The sequence below is a fragment of the Protomyctophum parallelum genome, assembly GCF_964188405.1.
Source record: "Protomyctophum parallelum genome assembly, chromosome: 1".
In the NCBI taxonomy this organism is placed as follows: domain Eukaryota; kingdom Metazoa; phylum Chordata; class Actinopteri; order Myctophiformes; family Myctophidae; genus Protomyctophum; species Protomyctophum parallelum.
In genome coordinates, this window is record NC_139697.1 from 15,263,822 (window position 1) to 15,286,694 (window position 22,873).

The window sequence follows — 22,873 nt, forward strand, 5'->3', positions numbered from 1 at the left end:
ACTGGCTCAGATGCAATTTCTCGTGTTCATTTGAGAACGCTGTTCTACTGTACTTCCTCCAGCCAGGACTACATCCCCGACTTCCCCTCTGAACCCGACTGTTATGACGAAGAATTACAGAGGTAAACATAAACACACAGATCAGGGGTCTTCAACTAGGGGGTCCGGGACACCTAGGAAACAAGAATTGATTAAATCAATTAATTACCAGCTGCAATGTTATTATCTGCGGGGGTCCGCTATAGCTGCCTCTGTGTCCGTTTCAGCCTTAGAGTATTATTACTCTGAGGTTTCAGCGCAGTAGTTTAGGTAGGAACCAAAATTCTCTAAGGCGGAACTATTGTGTTCTCAGTCATTTGTTTACGCCTGGACATATTGGCGGTGCGCACATACATCGGCCAATGAGAAAACCAGCTGGAGTAGAGTACTTGCTTGCTCATCGATCATAGACTCAGCTTGCTATCGCATAGCATCTGATAAAAAGAAGCAGATCAAGTACAGATTGAAAGGTCAGATTTACTAAGTAACCACAAAAGTGGTTCATGTCTGAGAATATACATGAATCCAACATATACACTACAGTGCTGTCGAGCAAGTCTACGAAGCTGTCTATGGAATCTATGGGAAAGTGTAATCTGCAACACAATGTTATACAACACATAATGTGGTCCCTGCTTCATCTCTCTCTCTAAGGTAGTCGGTCCTTGGCCTGAAAAACGTTGAAGACCCCTGACATAGATGGATAGATGGATAGATGGATAGATGGATAGATGGATAGATGGATGGATAGATATATGACAGTCATTTGTTTTTTAGTTTTTTGGGTGGGTTGCGCATAATCACTTTTTCATCGCTTGTTTTCTTCAAAACCCAATGGGTTTTGGTTGTGTCTGACGGTCGTCAGCGTAACCCCACGGTTGTCAGGGTAACCCCACGGTCGTCATGGCATGCTCGTCTCCTCCAGGTGCAGCCGCGGGATGGCGCGCACCGACGACGCGTACAGCCGCTCGCGGTCGGCCGACCAGCGGCCGATAGTGGACCGCCCCCCCGTCTACGCCCGCTCGGACTCTACGCCCTACCCCGCCGGACGCTCCGCACCACCTTCACCTGCCCTCAACAGGTGAGCCACGTAGACACGCCTCTTCAGGGTATATGCTCCACATATATGGAATAATTTGACAAGAAAAGTTGTAATTGATCAGAAAATGAAAATCACACCCCTGTGAAGTGAGGGGTGCTCTTATCGTCATACATCACATTCCGTGTTCAGCCAATCAAATCATCACAAATGTCATTCCAGCCACGGAAAAAACGTAATCGGTCAATCACTACTCCTCCTTGAGTTAAAATCACACCCGTGTGAACTGAGTGGTGCAACTCAGATCTACAAGCTCATAGCGCGGCACTCGGTGCCGCGCTATGAGAGATCTGCTATTTTTCAATTGCTAAAGTATAACATAATGCTTAAAACACCAAAAGGGGTTCCCGTCCTGAATGGATTAAAATAAACATGCCCCAAACCCAGAGCCTTCTATTAGAGAGGTGCGTCAATGAGGGGCAGAACACGTCATGTCATTGTGGACCCTGCTCGAGAAAGGTTTGGAGCAACCAATCTTACGATAATGTTAGAACCATTTTTCTATTTATGATTATTTATTTGTATTTATTCTGCTATTATTGCCTGCTTTATGAATTGATATTTTTCTTCATTATTTAATTATGCTCCCTGCTGGGAGATAGCATGTGACACAGACAGGGTAGCGTGACAGTTTGTTGAACGCGCAGGCTCTGTTTTTGTTTTATGAGAAGAATACTCGGATCTCCGTGAGTGATTGAGGGTTCTAACAAGAAGAGACGCGAGCGTGAGTGTTATCTAACAATGAAATAGACTGCAACACCACTCCGACCAACAGTGGCTTTAATTGTTTGTTAGAAAGGCCACGATAAATAACGTGATCAGTATCATCAGTGGAGTATTAACCAACCTTCTGCTTGCCTGTGTGTGTGTGTGTGTGTGTGTGTGTGTGTGTGTGTGTGTGTGTGTGTGTGTGTGTGTGTGTGTGTGTGTGTCTCCAGGTCGAGTCCAATAGGAAGTCCAGCCATGAGTCGTCAGGGTCGCCAGCTGCCCATTGTACCAGCCAAGAGTACGTCTCTCTGCCTGCCTGTCTCTCTCTCTCTCTCTCTCTGCCTGCCTGTCTCTCATCCTGTCTCTCTCTCTTTGCTCTGTTTCTCTCTTTCTGTTCTCTTTACGGTTCCTAGCTGTCTATTACATGTAAAATGTACATGTAAGCATCACACAAACCGATCAGAACAGAACAGAACTACTAGTAATACTACTACAGTATTTCACAGCTGTTAAATTGCTACTGCTACTTAGGGCCACCACGATCATGACATTTTAGTTCATTACTTCTCACGCACACAAATGATTGTGATTAACAGGTTAATTAACTTTTTGGCATTGGACATTGCACCGCTGTGATACAATCTGATGACACCAAACCAGATGACGTTTAGAAAAGCTTCAAAAGTATTTCCCTTTCAGCATAACAACTTTACATCAGGGGATTAAAGTACCAACGTTCAAAACCACACTGTCTTTCTCTCGCAGATGGAGGCATTACAATAGAGTCGTACCCAGGTAACCCAGACCCTGATAACACTACTAGTGAAACCCCAAACCCTGACCTAACCAAACCCCAAGCCCAAATGAGACGTTGGACCACCAGACAACAGTGGGTCAGGAGGACCCCTTTGTGGGTCCCTGGCCAATTTTTATGGGTCATGACTTGAGTAAAAATACCATTTTCCTACCGTACATTTAAAATATGTATATACCGGTATTTCAAAATTTATTAAAAATAAAAGTTAAATGATTTCATACATTTCAAAACAAACAAACAAATCTAAGAAATTCCATGAATAAAACATAAAAAATGTATTAAGAATTAGTGAAAATACTGTGATCTACAAGCTCGCAACGTTGTAGATCTGCTATGTTCCCTAGTTTGGGTCCTGGGAAATCATCTAATCTCTCTTTTGGGTATCGACATGAAATCTGTTACCTGAAGTATGTTGGTCCCACTAACCAGCTAGCTGGTTGAAGTCTGTTACCTGAAGTCTGTTGGTCTCACTAACCAGCTAGCTAGTTGAAGTCTGTTACCTGAAGTATGTTGGTCCCACTAACCAGCTAGCTAGTTGAAGTCTGTTACCTGAAGTCTGTTGGTCTCACTAACCAGCTAGCTAGTTGAAGTCTGTTACCTGAAGTGTGTTGGTCCCACTAACCAGCTAGCTGGTTGAAGTCTGTTACCTGAAGTCTGTTGGTCTCACTAACCAGCTAGCTAGTTGAAGTCTGTTACCTGAAGTCTGTTGGTCCCACTAACCAGCTAGCTGGTTGAAGTCTGTTACCTGAAGTCTGTTGGTCCCACTAACCAGCTAGCTGGTTGAAGTCTGTTGATCCCACTAACAGCTAGCTAGTTGAAGTCTGTTACCTGAAGTCTGTTGGTCCCACTAACCAGCTAGCTAGTTGAAGTCTGTTACCTGAAGTCTGTTGTTCCCACTAACCAGCTAGCTAGTTGAAGTCTGTTACCTGAAGTATTTTGGTCCCACTAACCAGCTAGCTGGTTGAAGTCTGTTACCTGAAGTCTGTTGGTCCCACTAACCAGCTAGCTAGTTGAAGTCTTTTACCTGAAGTCTGTTGGTCCCACTAACCAGCTAGCTAGTTGAAGTCTGTTACCTGAAGTCTGTTGGTCCCACTAACCAGCTAGCTAGTTGAAGTCTGTTACCTGAAGTCTGTTGGTCCCACTAACCAGCTAGCTAGTTGAAGTCTGTTACCTGAAGTCTGTTGTTCCCACTAACCAGCTAGCTAGTTGAAGTCTGTTACCTGAAGTATTTTGGTCCCACTAACCAGCTAGCTGGTTGAAGTCTGTTACCTGAAGTCTGTTGGTCCCACTAACCAGCTAGCTAGTTGAAGTCTTTTACCTGAAGTCTGTTGGTCCCACTAACCAGCTAGCTAGTTGAAGTCTGTTACCTGAAGTCTGTTGGTCCCACTAACCAGCTAGCTAGTTGAAGTCTTTTACCTGAAGTCTGTTGGTCCCACTAACCAGCTAGCTGGTTGAAGTCTGTTACCTGAAGTATTTTGGTCCCACTAACCAGCTAGCTAGTTGAAGTATTTTACCTGAAGTCTGTTGGTCCCACTAACCAGCTAGCTAGTTGAAGTCTGTTACCTGAAGTCTGTTGGTCCCACTAACCAGCTAGCTAGTTGAAGTCTGTTACCTGAAGTCTGTTGTTCCCACTAACCAGCTAGCTAGTTGAAGTCTGTTACCTGAAGTATTTTGGTCCCACTAACCAGCTAGCTGGTTGAAGTCTGTTACCTGAAGTATTTTGGTCCCACTAACCAGCTAGCTAGTTGAAGTCTTTTACCTGAAGTGTGTTGGTCCCACTAACCAGCTAGCTAGTTGAAGTCTGTTACCTGAAGTCTGTTGGTCTCACTAACCAGCTAGCTAGTTGAAGTCTGTTACCTGAAGTCTGTTGGTCCCACTAACCAGCTAGCTAGTTGAAGTCTGTTACCTGAAGTCTGTTGGTCCCACTAACCAGCTAGCTACAGTAGTTGGATAGCTGTAGAGAGAGGTAAACAGAAGCATGCAGGGTTTCCTCATAGACACTTCATTACAAGCTAAAGCTTTTATAGATATAACCCATCCATGTGTTTGGAGGTTATTTGTCATACTGTCTTGTACAAAATGTCACTAGCTGACTTAATTTGACTTCACATCCCTGTGTGTAAACATGTTCACATCTTTTATTCTGTCAATGACTTAATTTCTTTTTCACCTCACCATCTTTTTTTTTCCTTTTCTCAAACTCTTTTGTCGTCCTCTTTGGCCACGCCCATAACAGCGACACTGATTCACCAAACCCCTCCTCCCCACTTACAACAACAACAACAGGCTGGATATGTCATTCATCAGGCCCCGCCTTCTGTCATTCAACAACCTACTCCCGTCATACGAATTCAAGGCCCGCCCCCAACACAACCCCTAATCTATCAACAAGCCCCACCTCCATTCCAGCCGCAAGCCCCGCAACCAACCCAGTTTCAAGCCCCGCCCCCAACCCAGTTTCAAGCCCCGCCCCCAGCCCAGTTTCAAGCCCCGCCCCCAGGCCAGTTTCAAGCCCCGCCCCCAGGCCAGTTTCAAGCCCCGCCCCCAGCCCAGTTTCAAGCCCCACCCCCAGCCCAGCCACAAGCTCCGCCTGCAGCCCCACCACCAACACAGCCGCTAGTCCCGCCCACAGCTCAGATACAATCCCCACCACCAACCCAGCCACAAGCCCCACTCATAACCCAGATACAAGCCCCACCCCCAAGCCAGCCACAAGCCCCACTCATAACCCAGATACAAGCCCCACCCCCAGCCCAGCCACAAGCTCTGCCTGCAGCCCCACCACCAACACAGCCGCTAGTCCCGCCCACAGCCCAGATACAATCCCCACCACCAACCCAGCCACAAGCCCCACTCATAACCCAGATACAAGCCCCACCCCCAAGCCAGCCACAAGCCCCACAAGCCCTGCCTCCTGCCCCACCCCCAACCCAGCCACAATCCCCGCCCACAACCCAGCCACAATCCCCGCCCCCAACCCAACCACAATCCCCGCCCGCAACCCAGCCACAAGCCCCGCCCCCAACCCAGCCACAATCCCTGCCCGCAACCCAGCCACAAGCTCCGCCCCCAACCCAGCCACAAGCCCCGCCCCCAACCCAGCCACAATCCCCGCCCGCAACCCAGCCACAAGCTCCGCCCCCAACCCAGCCACAATCCCCGCCTGCAACCCAGCCACAAGCCCCGCCCACAACCCAACCACAATCCCCGCCCGCAAGCCAACCACAAGCCCCGCCCATAACCCAGCCAAAGTCCCCGCCTCCCACCCAGCCTCCAGCTCCGCCCCAAACCCAGCCACAATCCCCACCCGCAACCCAACCAAAATCTCCGCCCATAACCCAACCACAATCTCCGCCCATAACCCAACCACAATCTCCGCCCATAACCCAGCCACAGTCCCCGCCCGCAGCCCAGCTATTCTCCCCTCCCCCTGCTCCGCCCTCATCAACACCCGCCCCTCTACCAACAACACCAGGTTTGTTTTCCTGTTTACATTGTTAGTGTAGTCTACGTCGTTACGTTATAGGTCGCGCATTAGATCGCTAGTGAGATGTTGGTCACATGTGCGTGTGTGCATTAGTATGTGAATGCGATAGAGCGTGTATGTATTGGTGCGTCGTGCGTGAATAGGTTGGTGTGTGTGGAATAGTGCATGAGTGTGATAGTGTGCTAGTGCGTGAGCTTGCAGCTATTTTTTTCTCGTAGTTACTGCACTTTGGCTTTGTAGTGCAGTATGGCTGGGTAGTGCCTTAGTGCCTTATGTACAGTATTTTAGAGAGAGGCATGAGGATGTACACGAGGATAGAAAATTGAGAAATGAGATTGACCACAATTGTTTATTCACTCTCGCCGTGTCTACTGCGTTGTTCCTGTCTCATGTTCATCCTGCCTGTTTCCACCAATAAGATCCTGAGCGACGCCCCACCACACCTGGAGGAACCAGGAAAGGCGAGTGGTGCATCCCAATAGTCTTGTTACATCTCAATATTATGGCCATAGCAGTGCCTAGCAGTGCATAGCATTTTACATTATATATATAATTATATATTATTATTTATTATTATATTGTATTTATATAATTAATAAATAGCCCCAGACGGGGATTATTAAATGACTTAGTTCTACTGGATCTCTTCTCAGTAGTCCCTTCCTAACAGCTCTGCCGATTATTTTTCAATATATTTAGTCGCAGTTTTAGTCATCATAGCTTAGTTTAGATTTTGTATTTATGTAGTATTAGTCTAGCCTGGGTTCCAGCCTGCAGATTCGCTGAGTTCCGCTGATCTGAAATGTGACATTTCAGACCCGCAGCGAATCAGGCTGGAACCCAGGCTAGTATTAGTCAGTGAAAAAAGGCAGTCAAACATTTTTTTGGAGAGTATTTCTACACTGCAGTATTGATACTTGAGCAATATTTCACAAGAGGGTGTGCATTACCGCCTGCGTTGCCGCGTTATTAAATCATGTCCACTCAATTTCATTAACTAAGATATTCAATAAACCAAATCTTTTTTTTAAATGACAGATGTAGCCACTATGACCGAAAATGTCTCGTGAAAACGCCAAAACGGCCACCTATAGCTAGAGCTGATTTTTATTTGATTTGATTAGGTGTGCCATCATGCTCGTTTGAAGCACGGGTAGAGGGCTATTTCAACCAATCATATTGCTTCCTCAGAACTACCTGTTGTATAATTCTACTTCCTCACTGGTCTAGTTCATGTAATGTAATGACCTTCTCTCTCTCTGCTGGTACCAGAGGTCAAATGGGTGGACCAGCAGCAAAAAACAGACAATGGAACGAAGCTACCAGGTGCTAATAGCTGATGCTATTTTTTATTAGCCATATTTTCACTTTCAAACATGCTTGGGGTCATTTTAACATCTACTCTGGCTTTTGTGAACACCCCAGGCAGTTTTTTTTATTTTTTATTTCTTGATTGAGTATTTACATATTTCATATAAATTTTAACAGACCCTTCTCATACAAATTCATTGCAATTTCAAACTCCATTTTAACCATGTTAGATTAATTGAAAACACTCGTCCTTGGTTCTGGTGACTGATATTGTCCTTGTAATATGTGAGGAGAACAATAACATTAATGAAAAAAAGAGTAGATGTTAAAATGACCTCAAAAAGTCAAATACACTTTAAATAAATTGTGTGCACAATTAGTTGCATTGGTGATAATAGTGACCATACCCCACAAACACCCAAATCCAGCTTCATAGTACAGCTGCCTCGGTCTGGATTATATCTGGTCTAGATTATATCTCGTCTGGATTAGTAGTAGATCTGGTCTGCATTAGATCTGGTCTGGATTAGATCTGGTCTAGAGTCAGACCTGGTTTAGAGTCAGGGTGCTGTGTTGGTTTGTGTTGATGGTTTGCTCTGATGCTTGACTTTGGTGTGAGTGTGACTATATGAATGAATTAATCCTGTGAGCTTTACGAATCAGTTCATGGTTTATTTGATTTTGTTTGTTTCCATTTTATTTAATGCCCATCCATCCATCCATCCATCAGGGGAAGTGCTGCCAAATGAAGAAGGTAGACCGTCACCACCTCGTCCTCTCCTGTCAATTACAACTCACAATTTATCAGACACTTATCCAGAGCCACTTGCCAGAGGGAAATCGATGTATTGCCTCTAAATAAACTAGGTGTTGTATAGCGACTACTTCTTCAAATCTAATCAAATAGAAGTAGTGCTATATGAGGCTGAGCTGTCGGCAGGAACTGTATGACGCCTTTCTCTCAATCAAATCCAGAAAAGTTCTTATTGTAGTTAAGGTGATTTATTGACAAATAAACAAGGTCCAAAAATGTACTGAAAACGTAGGTATAAACGATCAAAAGATAAACGGTCAACATAAAATATTGAGCCTAGAGCTCACCCCCATTCTCTCACTGAATGCCACTGCCCAGACACACAGCTGGCATAAGTAAAGTGATTAGCAGACACACAGCAGGAGCTCATCAATTAAGTGGGAGGTGGAACATCAAAAACCAAGTGTGGGAAAAAATAAACAATAAAAATAATCAACAAACAAAATGTATATTTTGGCTCCTACACTAGGGTAGCGGGAAAACCATGAATACATGTCTATCTAGTTACATTCTGCACATTAGTGGTTGAGGTTAGGGATGTCCTGATCACGTTTACTTTTATCCCGATCCAATTCTGATCATTTGATTTTGATTATCTGATGATAGCGATGTTTACCGATCCGATATTTATATTTTTAATTATATAACACACTTATGCCATATCACAATAGTACAATATCCCAAAACACAGACAACATCCAGTCTAATATCATGATATGGATATAATGTTGATACTATGGATGTCCCGATCACGGTTTTTTCTTGCTCCCATTTGAAAATGACGTGATTGGCTCACGTGACAACACACACACACACACACACACACACACACACACACACACACACACACACACACACACACACACACACACACACACACACACACACACACACACACTATGAGACATGTTTGTATGATTATAACTTCTCCCTCCCCCATTTCTTTAGGTGGGATGAAAGACCCACCTACACCTAAGGTACAGTATGTCTGCAATTAATCCGCGTATTTATATTTAGCAAATTCTTTCAACTAGATTCCCATATTTTATTAAGTGAATTAGGTAATTTCTTAGTCGGATCCAGTTCGATCCAGTCTGAACCGAACCAGTCAGATCCAGTTTGAAGTTGATCGTATAAGCTAGTGGACCAGGCTGTGTTCATTATGGCAGCGTGGTTCCCAAACCTTTTCATGTCAAGGACCCCCAAATTGACACGAATTAGCCAGCGGACCCCATTAGAAAAGATATGCCAGGGACCCCCAAAACAGAAGATTTTTTACGGCTCTCTAGTGATTTTCAACCATTTTCATTTGAAGGACCCCAGTTTGACATGCATTAGGCTACGGACACCCATTTAATGGCATTTATCTCTGGGACCCCCAATTTACATAGTAAAATCTATGTTAATTTAACTCTGAGAGTGTACAAATGGAACTCTGGGTGTGTGAACCATTTGGTTCCAAAGTATCATTTAGCTGGGGACCCCCTGGAACTCCCCCAAGGACCCCTGGGGGTCCCCGGACCCCACTTTGGGAACCAATGTAATATGGAACGTGATTGTTTGCTGTCTATGCCCCTCATCTAGCGGAAGGACAGCCAATCATGCAAGTCATCAGATTCTGATGTCAGTGACGCATCCTTGCTAAGCTCCGCCTCCGATGTTAAGGGAATGCCCAAGAACAGGTGTGAGGAGCTTATAGTTTAATGTTTCACTTAGCGTGTTAGCATTCTCTGTGAGCGTGGCATGTTACCATTCACTCAGCATATTAGAATTCTCTGTGGCATGTTACCATTCATTTAGCATATTAGCTTTCTCTATGGCATGCCATTCACTTAGCATGCTAGCATTCTCTGTGGTATGTTAGCATTGTCTGTGCCATGTTACTGTGTGTGTGTGTGCGTGCGTTGTCTGTAATTATGCCTCATTTATACTATATCACACAACGTGCCACTTTGCTAAGTAGAACAGATCTTCAAACTAACAACGCCTTGTTAGCTTGTTTAAGCATGATCTGTAGATCTGCATTTACCTGCGTTTCTTTTTCTATCATTGTGTCTCACTGTCCATTTTTTGTCTGTCTGCATGTCTGTCCGTCTGTCCCGTCTGTCCGTCCGTCCGTCCATCCATCCGTCTGTCTGCATGTTTGTCCGCATGTTTGTCTGTCTCTCTATGCATATCATGTTCGGTCATTGGCTGATTCCAGCCGAGCGGCGTCCCTGGCGTCCCTGGATGGCCAATCAGTGGAGGGGGCGGAGCCTGGGGGAACACAGGAAGTGGGTGGGGCAGAAGTGGGTGGAGCTGAGCCGTTGTCTGAATTTGAGGAGGAGCCTGAACCTGAAGCTGAGGCCCCCAAGTAAGAAACTGACCAATAGGCTTCTGGCAGCTGTTTAAACTGACCAATAGGCTTCTGGGAGCTGTTTACACTGACCAATAGGCTTCTGGGAGCTGTTTAAACTGGCCAATAGGCTTCTGGCAGCTGTTTTTAACTGGCCAATAGGCTTCTGGCAGCTGTGTTTAAACTGGCCAATAGGCTTCTGGCAGCTGTTTAACCTGACCAATAGGCTTCTGGCAGCTGTTTAAATTGGCCAATAGGCTTCTGGCAGCTGTTTACAATGACCAATAGGCTTCTGGCAGCTGTTTAAACTGACCAATAGGCTTCTGGCAGCTGTTTACACTGACCCAATAGGTTGACATGGTTGACAAGTAATCCTGCCTTGGCTCATAAGCCCAGTATCTCCCATCTTTTTTTAGGGGCACTGGCACCTCCAATGTCTGGCTTTCGGAAATGACGTCATATGGCGTCCAAGTCTATGGACTTTTAATGATGTAAAAAAAAAAAAAAGAAACAGCACCCCACATGACGTCATGTTGCCGTGTGGCTCTTATTTTCTTCCTATTCTGTTCCTCGTCATTTCATTAGTTTTAGCTATAATAAGCCCTGGCGAGCTACAGTACTTAAATGTGGTTGCAATTCCCCCCCGCAGGCCAGCAGCAGGCGCTCTGCCCAGGTCTAATAGTGCGGGAGCGACCCCCGACGCGGCGGCTTGTTCTATGAGAGACGACGACGATGATGATGACAAGAAACGGCGATCCAGCCTGGGAGGAAAGATGCTCGGACTGGTGGGACTGGGGAAGAAGAGCCAGTCTGCTTCACAACTGGACCCTGAAGGTTGGTACTAACCAGAATTCTGACAACTCCGCTCACTTCATGGGGCCAGTCCAATGGCCCAGTTCAGGCTGCATGAACAGCGATCGAACGCTCGGTTTTCTGCCCCCTCAATGTCGTAACTATGTCTTTGGCTCTGGTACTACCGCAATCTCTTACTCTATGGCTCTGGTACTACCGTAATTTGGCTCTGGTCCTACCGTAATCTCTCAAGAACAGATTCTGAAACAAACAGCTGGGTGCTGTTTTTCCTTTTTTGCCGATGGGTTGCCGATGGGTTCCCACTCCCAGCATAGCACCCAGAAGAACGCTCTACTTCCACATTTGCCAACCAAAACGCATTTGCCAACCAAAAACGCCATCAAAGGGCCGCCAAAATACATTTTTGTTGACAAAGTTAACTGTAGATTTAGTCAACTAAAATCTTACGATATTTACAGGTGTAGGCTAAATACGTTTAATGTCACATCACAGGTTTATATAATGGTGTAGAAATATGGTGTTTACATAGTTTACATAGCCAAGTATAAAGTTTAATGTCACATCAAAGGTTTACATAATGGTGTAAAAATATGGTGTTTACATAGTTTACATAGCCAAGTATAACGTGCGTGTGCACCCCGCCACCACCCAGCGCTTCTTTCGACTACAGATGAACTGTACTGCACTGTTCAGCATCCGTCCATCGTTTCATAAGCATCATTTACTGTGTGCGTGTGTGTGCGTGTGTGCGTGTGCTCGTGCGCGCGCGCGTGTGTGTGCGTGTGTGTGTGTGTGTGTGTGTGTGTGTGCGCATGTTCCAGGGGAGGAGAAGAAGAAGAAGGTGATTCGTCTCCCGGTGCAGCGCAGTGTGGAGACGGGTCTGGCAGTGGAGTTCAAAGCTAAGTTCACCAGACAGCCCAGCAGAGACCTGGACGCTGAGGAACCCAAACCTGGAGCGTACGTATACACACACACACACACACACACACACACACTCAGCACGCGCACACACAGTCACACGCATTATTATAGAATGACCAGGCTCTAAAGATGAATACTAAATCACTATCAACATCTTAATACTGTCAAATACTTCGATGCGGAGGGAGTGAAATTATGACAGTTGCTGCTGTCAAAATATGACTATGAATATGTAAAAAAAACACTGTGTTTGAAATAGACACTCGTACTTTTTAAGGTGTGATTTGGGGCCCTAAAGATGAATACAAAATGAATATCAACATCTTAATACTACGGTGTGAATTTATCACAGGCAGTTGCTGCTATCACAATATGACTCCCAGGTAAAAAATAAAATAACGCTTTGTGTTTGAAATAGACACTCGTGCTTTCTAGGGTATGATTTGGGGCCCTAAAGATGGCCATCCATCCATCCATCTTCAACCACTTATCCGTAGTCGGGTCGCGGGGGCAACAGCTCCACCAGAGAGCTCCAGACTTCCCTCTCCAGAGCAACATTAGTGACTTCCTCCTGGGGGATCCCGAGACGTTCCGAGGCCAGTGAGTCGATGTAATCCCTCCATCTGCGCCTTGGTCTGCCCCGGGGTCTCCTCCCAGTGGGACGTGCATCGAGGACCTCCCTAGGGAAGCGCCCGAGAGGCATCCTAACCAGATGCCCGAACCACCTAAGCTGGCTCCTTTCCAGGCGAAGGAGCAGCGGTTCTACTCCGAGTCTCTCCCGCGTGACTGAACTTCTCACCCTATCTCTAATGGAGATGCCAGCCACCCGTCGGAGAAAACTCATTTCGACCACACGCCGTATTCGCGACCTTATTCATGACCCACACTTATACTGTCCAATACTTCGATACGGAGGGGGGTGAAATTATGACAGGCAGTACTGCCGTCAAAATATGTCTTTCCAGTCAAAAAACACTTTGTGTTTGAAATACACTCATGCTTTCCAAGGTGTGATTTGGGGACCCTAAGGATGAATACAAAATGAATATCAACATCCTAATACTGTCAAATCTTTAGATAGGGGGAGGGGGTTGAAATTATGACAGACAGTTGCTGTTGTCAAAATATCACTCCTGTGTCTCGTCGCAACATGTGTGTACGTAGAAACGTGAAATGTTTTTAATATATTTTTTAACATAAATCTTGTACCTTGTAAATCTTGTAACAGGAGTCCCTGTTAGAAAATGTTTGCAGATGGGGTTCTGCGGCCAAATATGCACATTCATTTGGAGGTGCTTGACATGAAAACTTTGAGAACCACATAAATAGAGAACGGATTTCTGAAATGCTGTCTGTCTGTCTGTCTGTCTGTCTGTCTGTCTGTCCAGTCTTATATTTCCAGGGGTAAAGCTAGCTATAGATAAAGACTTCACCGGCTTCCTGGAGGGTTTAGGCCCCGCCCAACTGGCTGGTCGACAGACTCTGGCCACGCCCTCTATGGGTAAGGACCGCCTCTCTCAGAAGTGCACACAAACACTATTGTTACACGTTGCATTGTTACATTGTAGATGTAAATGTGTATTCATGATGATTTCGGTTTCTGGATCCAAGACAAACAATAGGGAAGCAATTCAGCCCATCTCCACTAGGGATGGGACGATATATATGCAGATTATTGTGTCAGTAAATGATTGCGATTAACAATGGTATCGCTATAATCAGAATATGCTTAAGACTTAAAATGGCACTGAAATATTAAGTAGTTCCGTTCATTTTGTCGGGGGCCACGTATTAAATGTCAACTTTGACCCCTTTATCACATGGAACTACTTTTTGGGAGTAGTGATATATGGACACAAAAAACATAGATAGTTCCATGTGATAGAGGGGTCAATCTTCTTGTATTCCGCTGAGATTTGCCCAGTGACATCCGGTTCTAGATTCCGTCCGGTGCTAAGGTAAAAATATACAATAATTTAACTTTGAATGCCGTCTGCCGTTACCATCACCGGTTCTGACTGCCGTGCTGTCGCGTCCCGTTTTGCAGCCCTGCTCCCGTCCACAAAAATTATTTCCGCTTTTTTGAGACACAAACCAGGACAAAATCAACTTTGTTGGGAGACCCTTTCTCTGTCCCAGCAACACAAGTAATCGCAGGACGTCTGCGAGATCTGCCGCCGGACAGCGTCCACTCAGGAGACCGCTATAGGTGTGCCATTTCACGCCTATAGTGTAGGGAAGCGCGCAATTTACGCATCTTTCATCTGATGAAGACACGTCCTGTCGTAACTGATGTCTCTTCCTGTCAAGGTGACATGAGGTTGTAATGATGTCACTTCCTGTCAGGTGACATCCAGATCGGCATGGTGTTCAGGAAGGAGCGTCTTGACGTGGAGGTGATCCGAGCCAGAGGCCTTATGGGTAAACAGGGCAATAAGACCCTACCAGGTGAGTGTGTTCTTTCTCACTCAGCAAAGTTTGGGGTCAACCATAGCCTGTAAAATATCGTTAATAATAATAATAATAATAATAATAATAATAATACCTACCAACACAACGGAGGGAAATAATTCATGGAATGGACTAGTTTGCTCATAACAAGGTTAGAAAACAAACCCTCTTTCTGAGGTCCACACATGCTACAGCAAATATATGTATTGACACCGCTTAACCATTTTGACCCGCATTGAAAGCTTGACCAGGATCCTTACTTAGTAACGCTAACGTGGTATTGGCCAAGAACAGGCTTGGATGGGACTTGGCGAACAGCTAATTGTGTGACACTTTGGAATAAGCATGCTGAAAGATTCAATGATATGAACCACCCCATCATCGTTATTAAACGGTATTAACCCATTTTGGACTGAGGCCAATTCTAAAAACGCCTTCTAGATCCTGAAACTTCAAATATTTATATAGCAGCATCAGTTTTTTGTAATTTTTTGAATACTGTACAGAACCCCAAAAGGGGGTTCCCAATTTAAAATTTTAACAACAAATAAAAAACGAACCTTATTTTTTCATTTAAGATTTCATTTATACTTATATGTATGTATGTATGTATATATTTATACTAATTTTAACACTAGAAAGATCTAAATGGAAACGTACTTACACGCTATACAAAAGAGAACTCTATTTAAGAATTGGGTATGATTCCAGTCGTAATTGACTGGAAGGTGTGCCATTTTGCGCTGTTTGGCTGAACATTGCATAACGCGTTATGGAAAATAGAACCAGTACCTCCTAAATGGGTATGTCGGCTATAGTCTGTATAATATATTTAACTGTAGTTTGACCACGCAAAGGTAGCGCAATCACTTGTATCTTCAGTGGAGAGGACTATGCCTTATCGGAGGCCTTAGTGCCTTATCGGAGGTGATTAAGACCTCACTCACACGCACGTCCTGTGTCTTCTGCGTTATGGCCGCCTCAATGCATTTCCAATGGGAGTCGCATGGTTTCATGACACAACATTGTTGCATGGCTGTTGCATGGCAAAAGGTTGTGTCTTCAAAACCATGTGACTCCCATGTGACTCCCATTGGCCACTCAGAATAGCCAAATGGCATTGATCACGCCTCCAGGTCTTAAGTTAAGTAATAAGACCTGGTACTTAAGACACACAAAATACAGCCCAACGTGTCTTGCTTGTGTCTCAGGTGTGAATGAGGCCTATAACCTGTATGGTACCCTGTCTGCTTGTAGTCTGTGTGTAAGCTAACTGTGTGTGTGTGTGTGTGTGTGTGTGTGTGTGTGTGTGTGTGTGTGTGTGTGTGTGTGTGTGTGTGTGTGTGTGTGTGTGTGTGTGTGTGTGTGTGTGTGTGTGTGTGTGTGTGTGTGTGCGTGTGCGTGCATGCGCAGCTCCCTACGTGAAAGTGTATCTCATGGATAACGGGAAGTGTGTGCTGAAGAGGAGGACCAGGCTGGCCAGGAAGACCCTGGATCCGCTGTACCAGCAACAGCTGCAGTTTGAAGATAAACCAGAGGGCAAAGTGTTACAGGTACACACAGTGGTGGAAAGTAACACAAAACACACTAGTACAGAACCCTGGGAGACTCCGCTCAATCATATAGGGTTTAAAAGACTAGTTAACCCCAAACAATTAAATATTTATCCTCAGGGACGGCACTAGGGGGACAGGCGTTCAGCCCCCTCTGGTGGAGGCTTAAAGGCCTATTCATAGTCCAGTTTTCGGTGATGAGGTGACCACCGCTATCACCGAAAACTACAACATGACGTCACTGAGCCGCGGTGAAAAGAAAACCATCGCTCTCCCTTCTCTCTGTGGTCACAGAGAGGCAATTTGATTGGTCTAGATTAGAAGTTGTTACGTTGTGCTGACTTATAGAGTGTCGCAGTCCCGCCCCCTTGGACAGCTCTATATACAGGAAGGTAGCACCATGGACAGCTCTATATACAGGAAGGTAGCACCATGGACAGTTCTATATACAGGAGGATAGCACCATGGACAGTTCTATATACAGGAGGGTAGCACCATGGACAGTTCTATATACAGGAGGGTAGCACCATGGACAGTTCTATATACAGGAGGGTAGCACCATGGACAGCTCTATATACAGGAGGATAGCACCATGGACAGCTCTATATACAGGAGGGTAGCACCATGGACAGTTCTATATACAGGAGGATAGCACCATGGACAGCTCTATATACAGGAGGATAGCACCATGGACAGCTCTATATACAGGAGGATAGCACCATGGACAGCTCTATATACAGGAGGGTAGCACCATGGACAGCTCTATATACAGGAGGGTAGCACCATGGACAGCTCTATATACAGGAGGATAGCACCATGGACAGCTCTATATACAGGAGGGTAGCACCATGGACAGCTCTATATACAGGAGGATAGCACCATGGACAGCTCTATATACAGGAGGGTAGCACCATGGACAGCTCCATATACAGGAGGGTAGCACCATGGACAGCTCTATATACAGGAGGATAGCACCATGGACAGCTCTATATACAGGAGGGTAGCTCCATGGACAGCTCTATATACAGGAGGGTAGCTCCATGGACAGCTCCATATACAGGAGGGTAGCACCATGGACAGCTCTATATACAGGAGGGTAGCACCATGGACAGCTCTATATACAGGAGGGTAGCTCTCAGTGCAGCATTATAGTGTTAATTTTGTCGACTACACTGACTCAAAACTAAGCTATGATGACTATAATTAACCTTAAATATTTTCAATTTTGTCAACAAAATCATAACTAGACTAAAATGTTAGGGAGGATCTATAGTGGAGAAGAGATCTAGTAGAACTAAAAGACGAGTCCTTTTATATCTATATCTATCTATCGTCCCGGAACAGAAAGCAGAGAACGTTTAGATTTGACTAAACCATATTGGATTTCTTTTTAGATCATGTTATGTCCTAACCTGACTCCGCCAGATGGTGGCGGTATTGATTCACAAGTCTCCAACACAGCCTCAATCTGGAATCGCGGTTTGGACCAATCAGCGGCAGCTACGGGCGGGATCTGCCAATCACCTGCCAAGTAGCTTGAAAAACTCGCCTCCCGTCGGTCTCGACCTCGACTCGGACTCGACCGCCTCCCACACTAGTTCTTGACTCTGACTCTACAGTGAATCCCACACTGTTGATGTTGCATATATTTAACCCATTTTGCTCTCTCTCAGCGGTCCGGAAAAGAATTCTCCATGCATTTTTCCCATAGACGTTTCAAAAAGTATTTATTTAAAGACCTGTAAGCCGCGGACAAAGCCAACTCGTATCGTGACAAATCATGACAATAAACACAATATTTTGGGCCGAACAAGTAATTACAAAGAAGAAAAACAACAAAAAAAGTGTTGTAACCTGCAATTTCCCTTTTTTCCCTTTTCCTTTTTTCTAATCATTAATGTTCGGCCCAAAATGTTTTGTTTGTTGTCATGATTTGTCACAATCCGAGTTGGCTTTGTCTGAGGCTTACAGGTCTTTAAATAATGCATGCGTGCGTACATGCGTGCGTGCATGTTGGGGGGCCAAGGAACGGCGACCCCCATTTTCTGGAGCCGTCGCTGTTTCTCTTACTGGTGTCTTTGCCGGTCAACAAATTATTGGCTCAGGAATACGACAAAAACTCAAATATCAACCATGAAGTCAATTAAGGCTGTGTCGCTATATGCGTGTAATAGAAAATAGAAAAATACGTAGTTTTGGTTTAACTTTATATACAGTTGAACTTTATATACAGTATATGTCTGTCTGTCTGTCTTTCTGTCCGACCTACAGATCATAGTGTGGGGGGACTATGGCAGAATGGACCACAAGTCTTTCATGGGTGCTGCCCAGATCCTATTGGACGACCTGGACCTGTCCCAGATGGTGATTGGCTGGTTCAAACTGTTTCCCGGCACCTCATTGGTGGACCCCGCCTTGGCCCCGCTGGTCAATAAGGAGACAGAGGGCAAGGCATAGCGACACAGCAGACCAATCAGAAGGAGGGGATGGGTAATGGGCATAGCGTCGTAATAGCGCCGTAATAGCATCATAGCATAGGATGTGTTTCCGCTGCAACCAGCATCGTTGACAAGAAGGCGGGGCTTTCCTCTGCATGATGCCTATGTCATAGCGACGATATCATCGATATGAAGAAGAGGCCCCGCCTCCCAAACAGACGGCAGGGGGGCGGGGCCACCTGGCAAAGCATGCTTGGGGCGGAATGGACTGGCCAATGAGAGAGGACGTACTTTCTGTTTATTTGCGATGTGGGCGTGGTCATGTCCTAAGGACCGCCCACACAACCTCCACACAACACTAATGTATATTTAGTATAATAAGAAGGCATAACAGTCATTTCTATTTAATTCATTGATTTATTTTTGCTCTTGAAGCCAGATGTATACTTTGTGTTGCGTAGGCTACTTAAATAGCCAATTTACAAGTTCAGTGTAATGTGTTATGTATGAACTTGTAGATCGGCTTAACAGTCATTGATTTCATTTCAAGCTTTATTTACACACTACACATTACTAAAACAAAAACGTTTCATGGACTTACTTGTGAAATATTAGTTAAACATATTTTTGATACATTTATCAAAGGTACAGTATATTTTTTAAAACCTTTTCCCATGGACCATCTGTAAAATAAATACATAAATAAATATAAAGCACAGTAGCCAGATTCCAATTTTGCCAGTGTTACGGTGAAATTACTTTAGTGACCTGCTGTCTGAAATATGTGATATGGACTTCACATAACGCACATTGAGTCACCGTTGGTCCCGTTTCCTATGATTAGGAAGGTCTAAGAACCAATGCCCTACCCATTCTGTCGTACAACAATGTCATGCAAAAGTAGTGAAAAGATGGCAATATATTTACCAGTCTTCCAGGAATAAATTTGCACCGTTGCGATAAACCAGAACACATGTACCCTGAATCAGCCTATATAATCCTGTCCCAACATACACGTTGGCCTTGCATTGTTTCATAATTGCCCCCCATGTTCTCCATTTTCCCCACCCCTCCCACAGTAAAATGCAGCTAGAATGGTAGAAAGCCAGTTGTCTTCATTCTAATGCAGGTACTTTAATAGCTCCAAACTTTATATATATATTTTTAATGTGAGTACCACTATTAATAGACGATTCGTGAAAAAAGCTACTAAAATACCCACATTAGAATGAAGACAACTAGCTTTCTACCATTCTAGCTGCATTCTGCTGTGGGAGGGGTGGGGGAAATGGAGAACAGGGGGCATCTATGAAACGATTCAAGGCCAACATGTATGTTGGGACAGGATTATATAGGCTGATTCATGGTAGTGTACATGTGTTTTGGTGTGATTTTTAACTGCAAATGCAATAAACATGAATTATTTATTTTACAGTATAGCATTGTCATCCGTTCAGGTATGTCATTTCTAACTAAAGACATTGCGTTCTGATGTTCAGTTGCTCTTTAAAATGAAGAAGGCACAATATCTGTGTGATGTCATTTGCAACAGATTTGCATTATATTTGTCTCTGTAGGACGGACGGACAGACAGACAGACAGATTTGTTTTTAAACATTTTAACAGATCACAATTCTTCAGGAGGGTCCTTGGTACAAACAATTGGCAGATGTCTGTGTCTGTCTGTCATCATTGAAGCTTTGTTCTAATTAGCTTGTAAAGAAATCTGACATTCCATCTGCTGTTTTCATCAAATATATATATATATATATAATATACATATGATTTATTTAAATGAATGTATTTTTTTATTATCTTCTCGTTAAATTGAGAAACAAAGCTATTATTTTCTATTAGCTGTTGAATGTATTATTTGACCTTTCACAAACGAATGTGAAGTAATAACAAAAAAATAATTGCTAGGAATAAAATGAATGTAATAAATCAGCACATCTGAAACGAATCTATTGCAATGTTGTTTATTTTTTTTAAATTGTATTACAAAGTCAATTGCATTATGTTTTGTGGGTCAAAATTAGATTTGTTTCACTGTTAGAGAGTGTCTGATTTATTTTAATACCTTCTCACGTAGCCAGGCAACTATTCCACAATCTCCGAATGCATAGAGTCTGGACCTATAGTCCCCATGAGCTGAGTAACAGAATGCTATATAGAGTCTGGACCTATAGTCCCCATGAGCTGAGTAACAGAATGCTATATAGAGTCTGGACCTATAGTCCCCATGAGCTGAGTAACGGAAGCTGCCATTTCCGTTCACGAAAATATATTTTAAAATATCTTTAGAGCTTATTTTTTTTATTTCCTTTTCTGCTAAGCAACAAGCTATATATGCTTAGATGTTTTCTATTCATATTAGAATAAATGTAAACGACTGTAAAGACGAAACGGAAGTGGCGAGGACTAGGACGCTCCACTTCCGCTTTATAGTTTACTCGTGACAGCTCTTCCATTGGCCCAGACTGTATGATGAAGCGTTTGGAAATCGCGGAGGCAACAGTCTGGTAACGACCAAGAAACAGGCGGTAGACTGATCGTTTCAGAGTGACCGAGCGTAAACTCAGATCTGTGAGGGAAGAAGCCAGACATCGCACCTGATAATTTGAGGTTTAAGCCACAGTTTTTTGTCTATTTTATCTCATTCAGGGCGGGAACCCCCTTTTGGTGTTTCTAGCATAAGTTTATAATTTCACATTTAAAAAAAAATAGCAGACCTACAAGCTACGAGCTTGTAGGTCTGCTATTTTTGAAAAAATGTGAAAGAAGTGTGAAGAAATTGTGAAAAATGTTGAAAATAATTTAAAATAAATTGATTTATTTTTTATTTTTAGGCCAGGACCTAAGGAGGCGGTTTGGGACATACCTGGGCAAGCAGTCCTGGAGATAGGTGGGAGGAGAGACCATTTAAACTAAAGCTTTATAAACAAGTAAAATAACTTTAAAAATCAATTCTCATAGTAGTAGTATTATGTGCATTATGTGTGACTCACCCATAGCACTCACCCATGTTGCTCGGAGGTGAAGGACAGAACGTGGAAGACAGAGGAGAGGTGGATCTCAAACACGGCGCCCAGAACCAAGTCCCCAGGCTAGCACGGGTTCTTGGAAACGCCCCCCAGCCCCTGCGTTAGTTTTACTGAGGTTAGGTTTAGGTATAGTTTTACTGAGGTTAAAGCTAGGGTTAGGTTTAATATATAGTTTTACCGAGGTTAAGGTTAGGGTTAGGGTTAGGTTTAGGTATAGTTTTACTGAGGTTAGGGTTAGGTTTAGGTGTAGGCTGTCAATCACAGCGATTGGCCAGTCACAGCGCACCCTCTACGTCACACTGTACTCAACCTGAGGACGAAACCATGGTCGCAGTCCCCAGGCGTGTGCATTCTGTTGAGATTAAACGGTGCCTGTAACTCACAAGAAGAAACTGAGGAAGATAAAGTGGAGAAGGAAGAGAACAGTAATATCAAGTACGAAAGCAGGCGTGTGTCTCGTGAAGCCCCCATGACTGCCCTCCTCCGTCTGTTCACATAAGCCTGAGCTTGAGCCTCTTCGTGGTCACGCGGACGCTCAAACTCAGGGGCCCCCCTAGCTCAGGGGAGCCTGGGCCCAACAGGCCCGTTGGATAATCCTCCCCTGTTAAGGAGGTGACAGAAACTCGCATAGGAAGATATGTTAAACGTTAGTAACCTCAGAGTTTAATTCCCCTAATCTTAACCATGAAACAAACGAAGGACTAAGAACAAACTAAAACTTTGTCGACTAAATATCAGATGGGGATGCAGTATTCCACAAGTTCGATTTTCCAAAATGTTAGTATGCTATTTAGCATGCCCAATAGTAACATAATCCATTGAAATTAATTTTCTATCAATTAGTTGTGTTTCAAACATAGGCCTGCCTATAGGCCTACATATTGAATATTGGATTTATTGTAAATGGACCACAAGGGCCCAACTCGTTTGCAATGTTTTTAGAAAACCTTATGCCAATACATAAAACACCATGCCAAGAATCTAAAACTTGTCTCTGCAACTTAATGCCAAGGGAGTTCGACAGGGTTGAGGGTGAAGAAAGA

General features: G+C 44.2%; 1 protein-coding gene across 1 annotated transcript in view; it reads left to right on the forward strand.

Annotated features, from left to right (window-relative positions):
- Nucleotides 1–18,805, forward strand: part of LOC310859616 (regulating synaptic membrane exocytosis protein 2-like) — a gene marked incomplete at both ends in the record, with an annotated part of 49,995 nt that extends 31,190 nt beyond the window's left edge. Inside the window, 14 exons of the mRNA XM_083766250.1 lie at nucleotides 63–122; nucleotides 965–1,120; nucleotides 2,077–2,144; nucleotides 6,570–6,674; nucleotides 7,423–7,476; nucleotides 8,192–8,215; nucleotides 9,224–9,252; nucleotides 9,860–9,957; nucleotides 11,260–11,444; nucleotides 12,245–12,380; nucleotides 13,733–13,845; nucleotides 14,691–14,792; nucleotides 16,209–16,348; nucleotides 18,620–18,805. Of these exons, the coding sequence (XP_083622376.1) occupies nucleotides 63–122; nucleotides 965–1,120; nucleotides 2,077–2,144; nucleotides 6,570–6,674; nucleotides 7,423–7,476; nucleotides 8,192–8,215; nucleotides 9,224–9,252; nucleotides 9,860–9,957; nucleotides 11,260–11,444; nucleotides 12,245–12,380; nucleotides 13,733–13,845; nucleotides 14,691–14,792; nucleotides 16,209–16,348; nucleotides 18,620–18,805 (1,456 nt within the window). The remainder of the gene's footprint in view (nucleotides 1–62; nucleotides 123–964; nucleotides 1,121–2,076; nucleotides 2,145–6,569; nucleotides 6,675–7,422; nucleotides 7,477–8,191; nucleotides 8,216–9,223; nucleotides 9,253–9,859; nucleotides 9,958–11,259; nucleotides 11,445–12,244; nucleotides 12,381–13,732; nucleotides 13,846–14,690; nucleotides 14,793–16,208; nucleotides 16,349–18,619) is intronic.
- Between the last annotated feature and the right edge of the window lie 4,068 nt (nucleotides 18,806–22,873).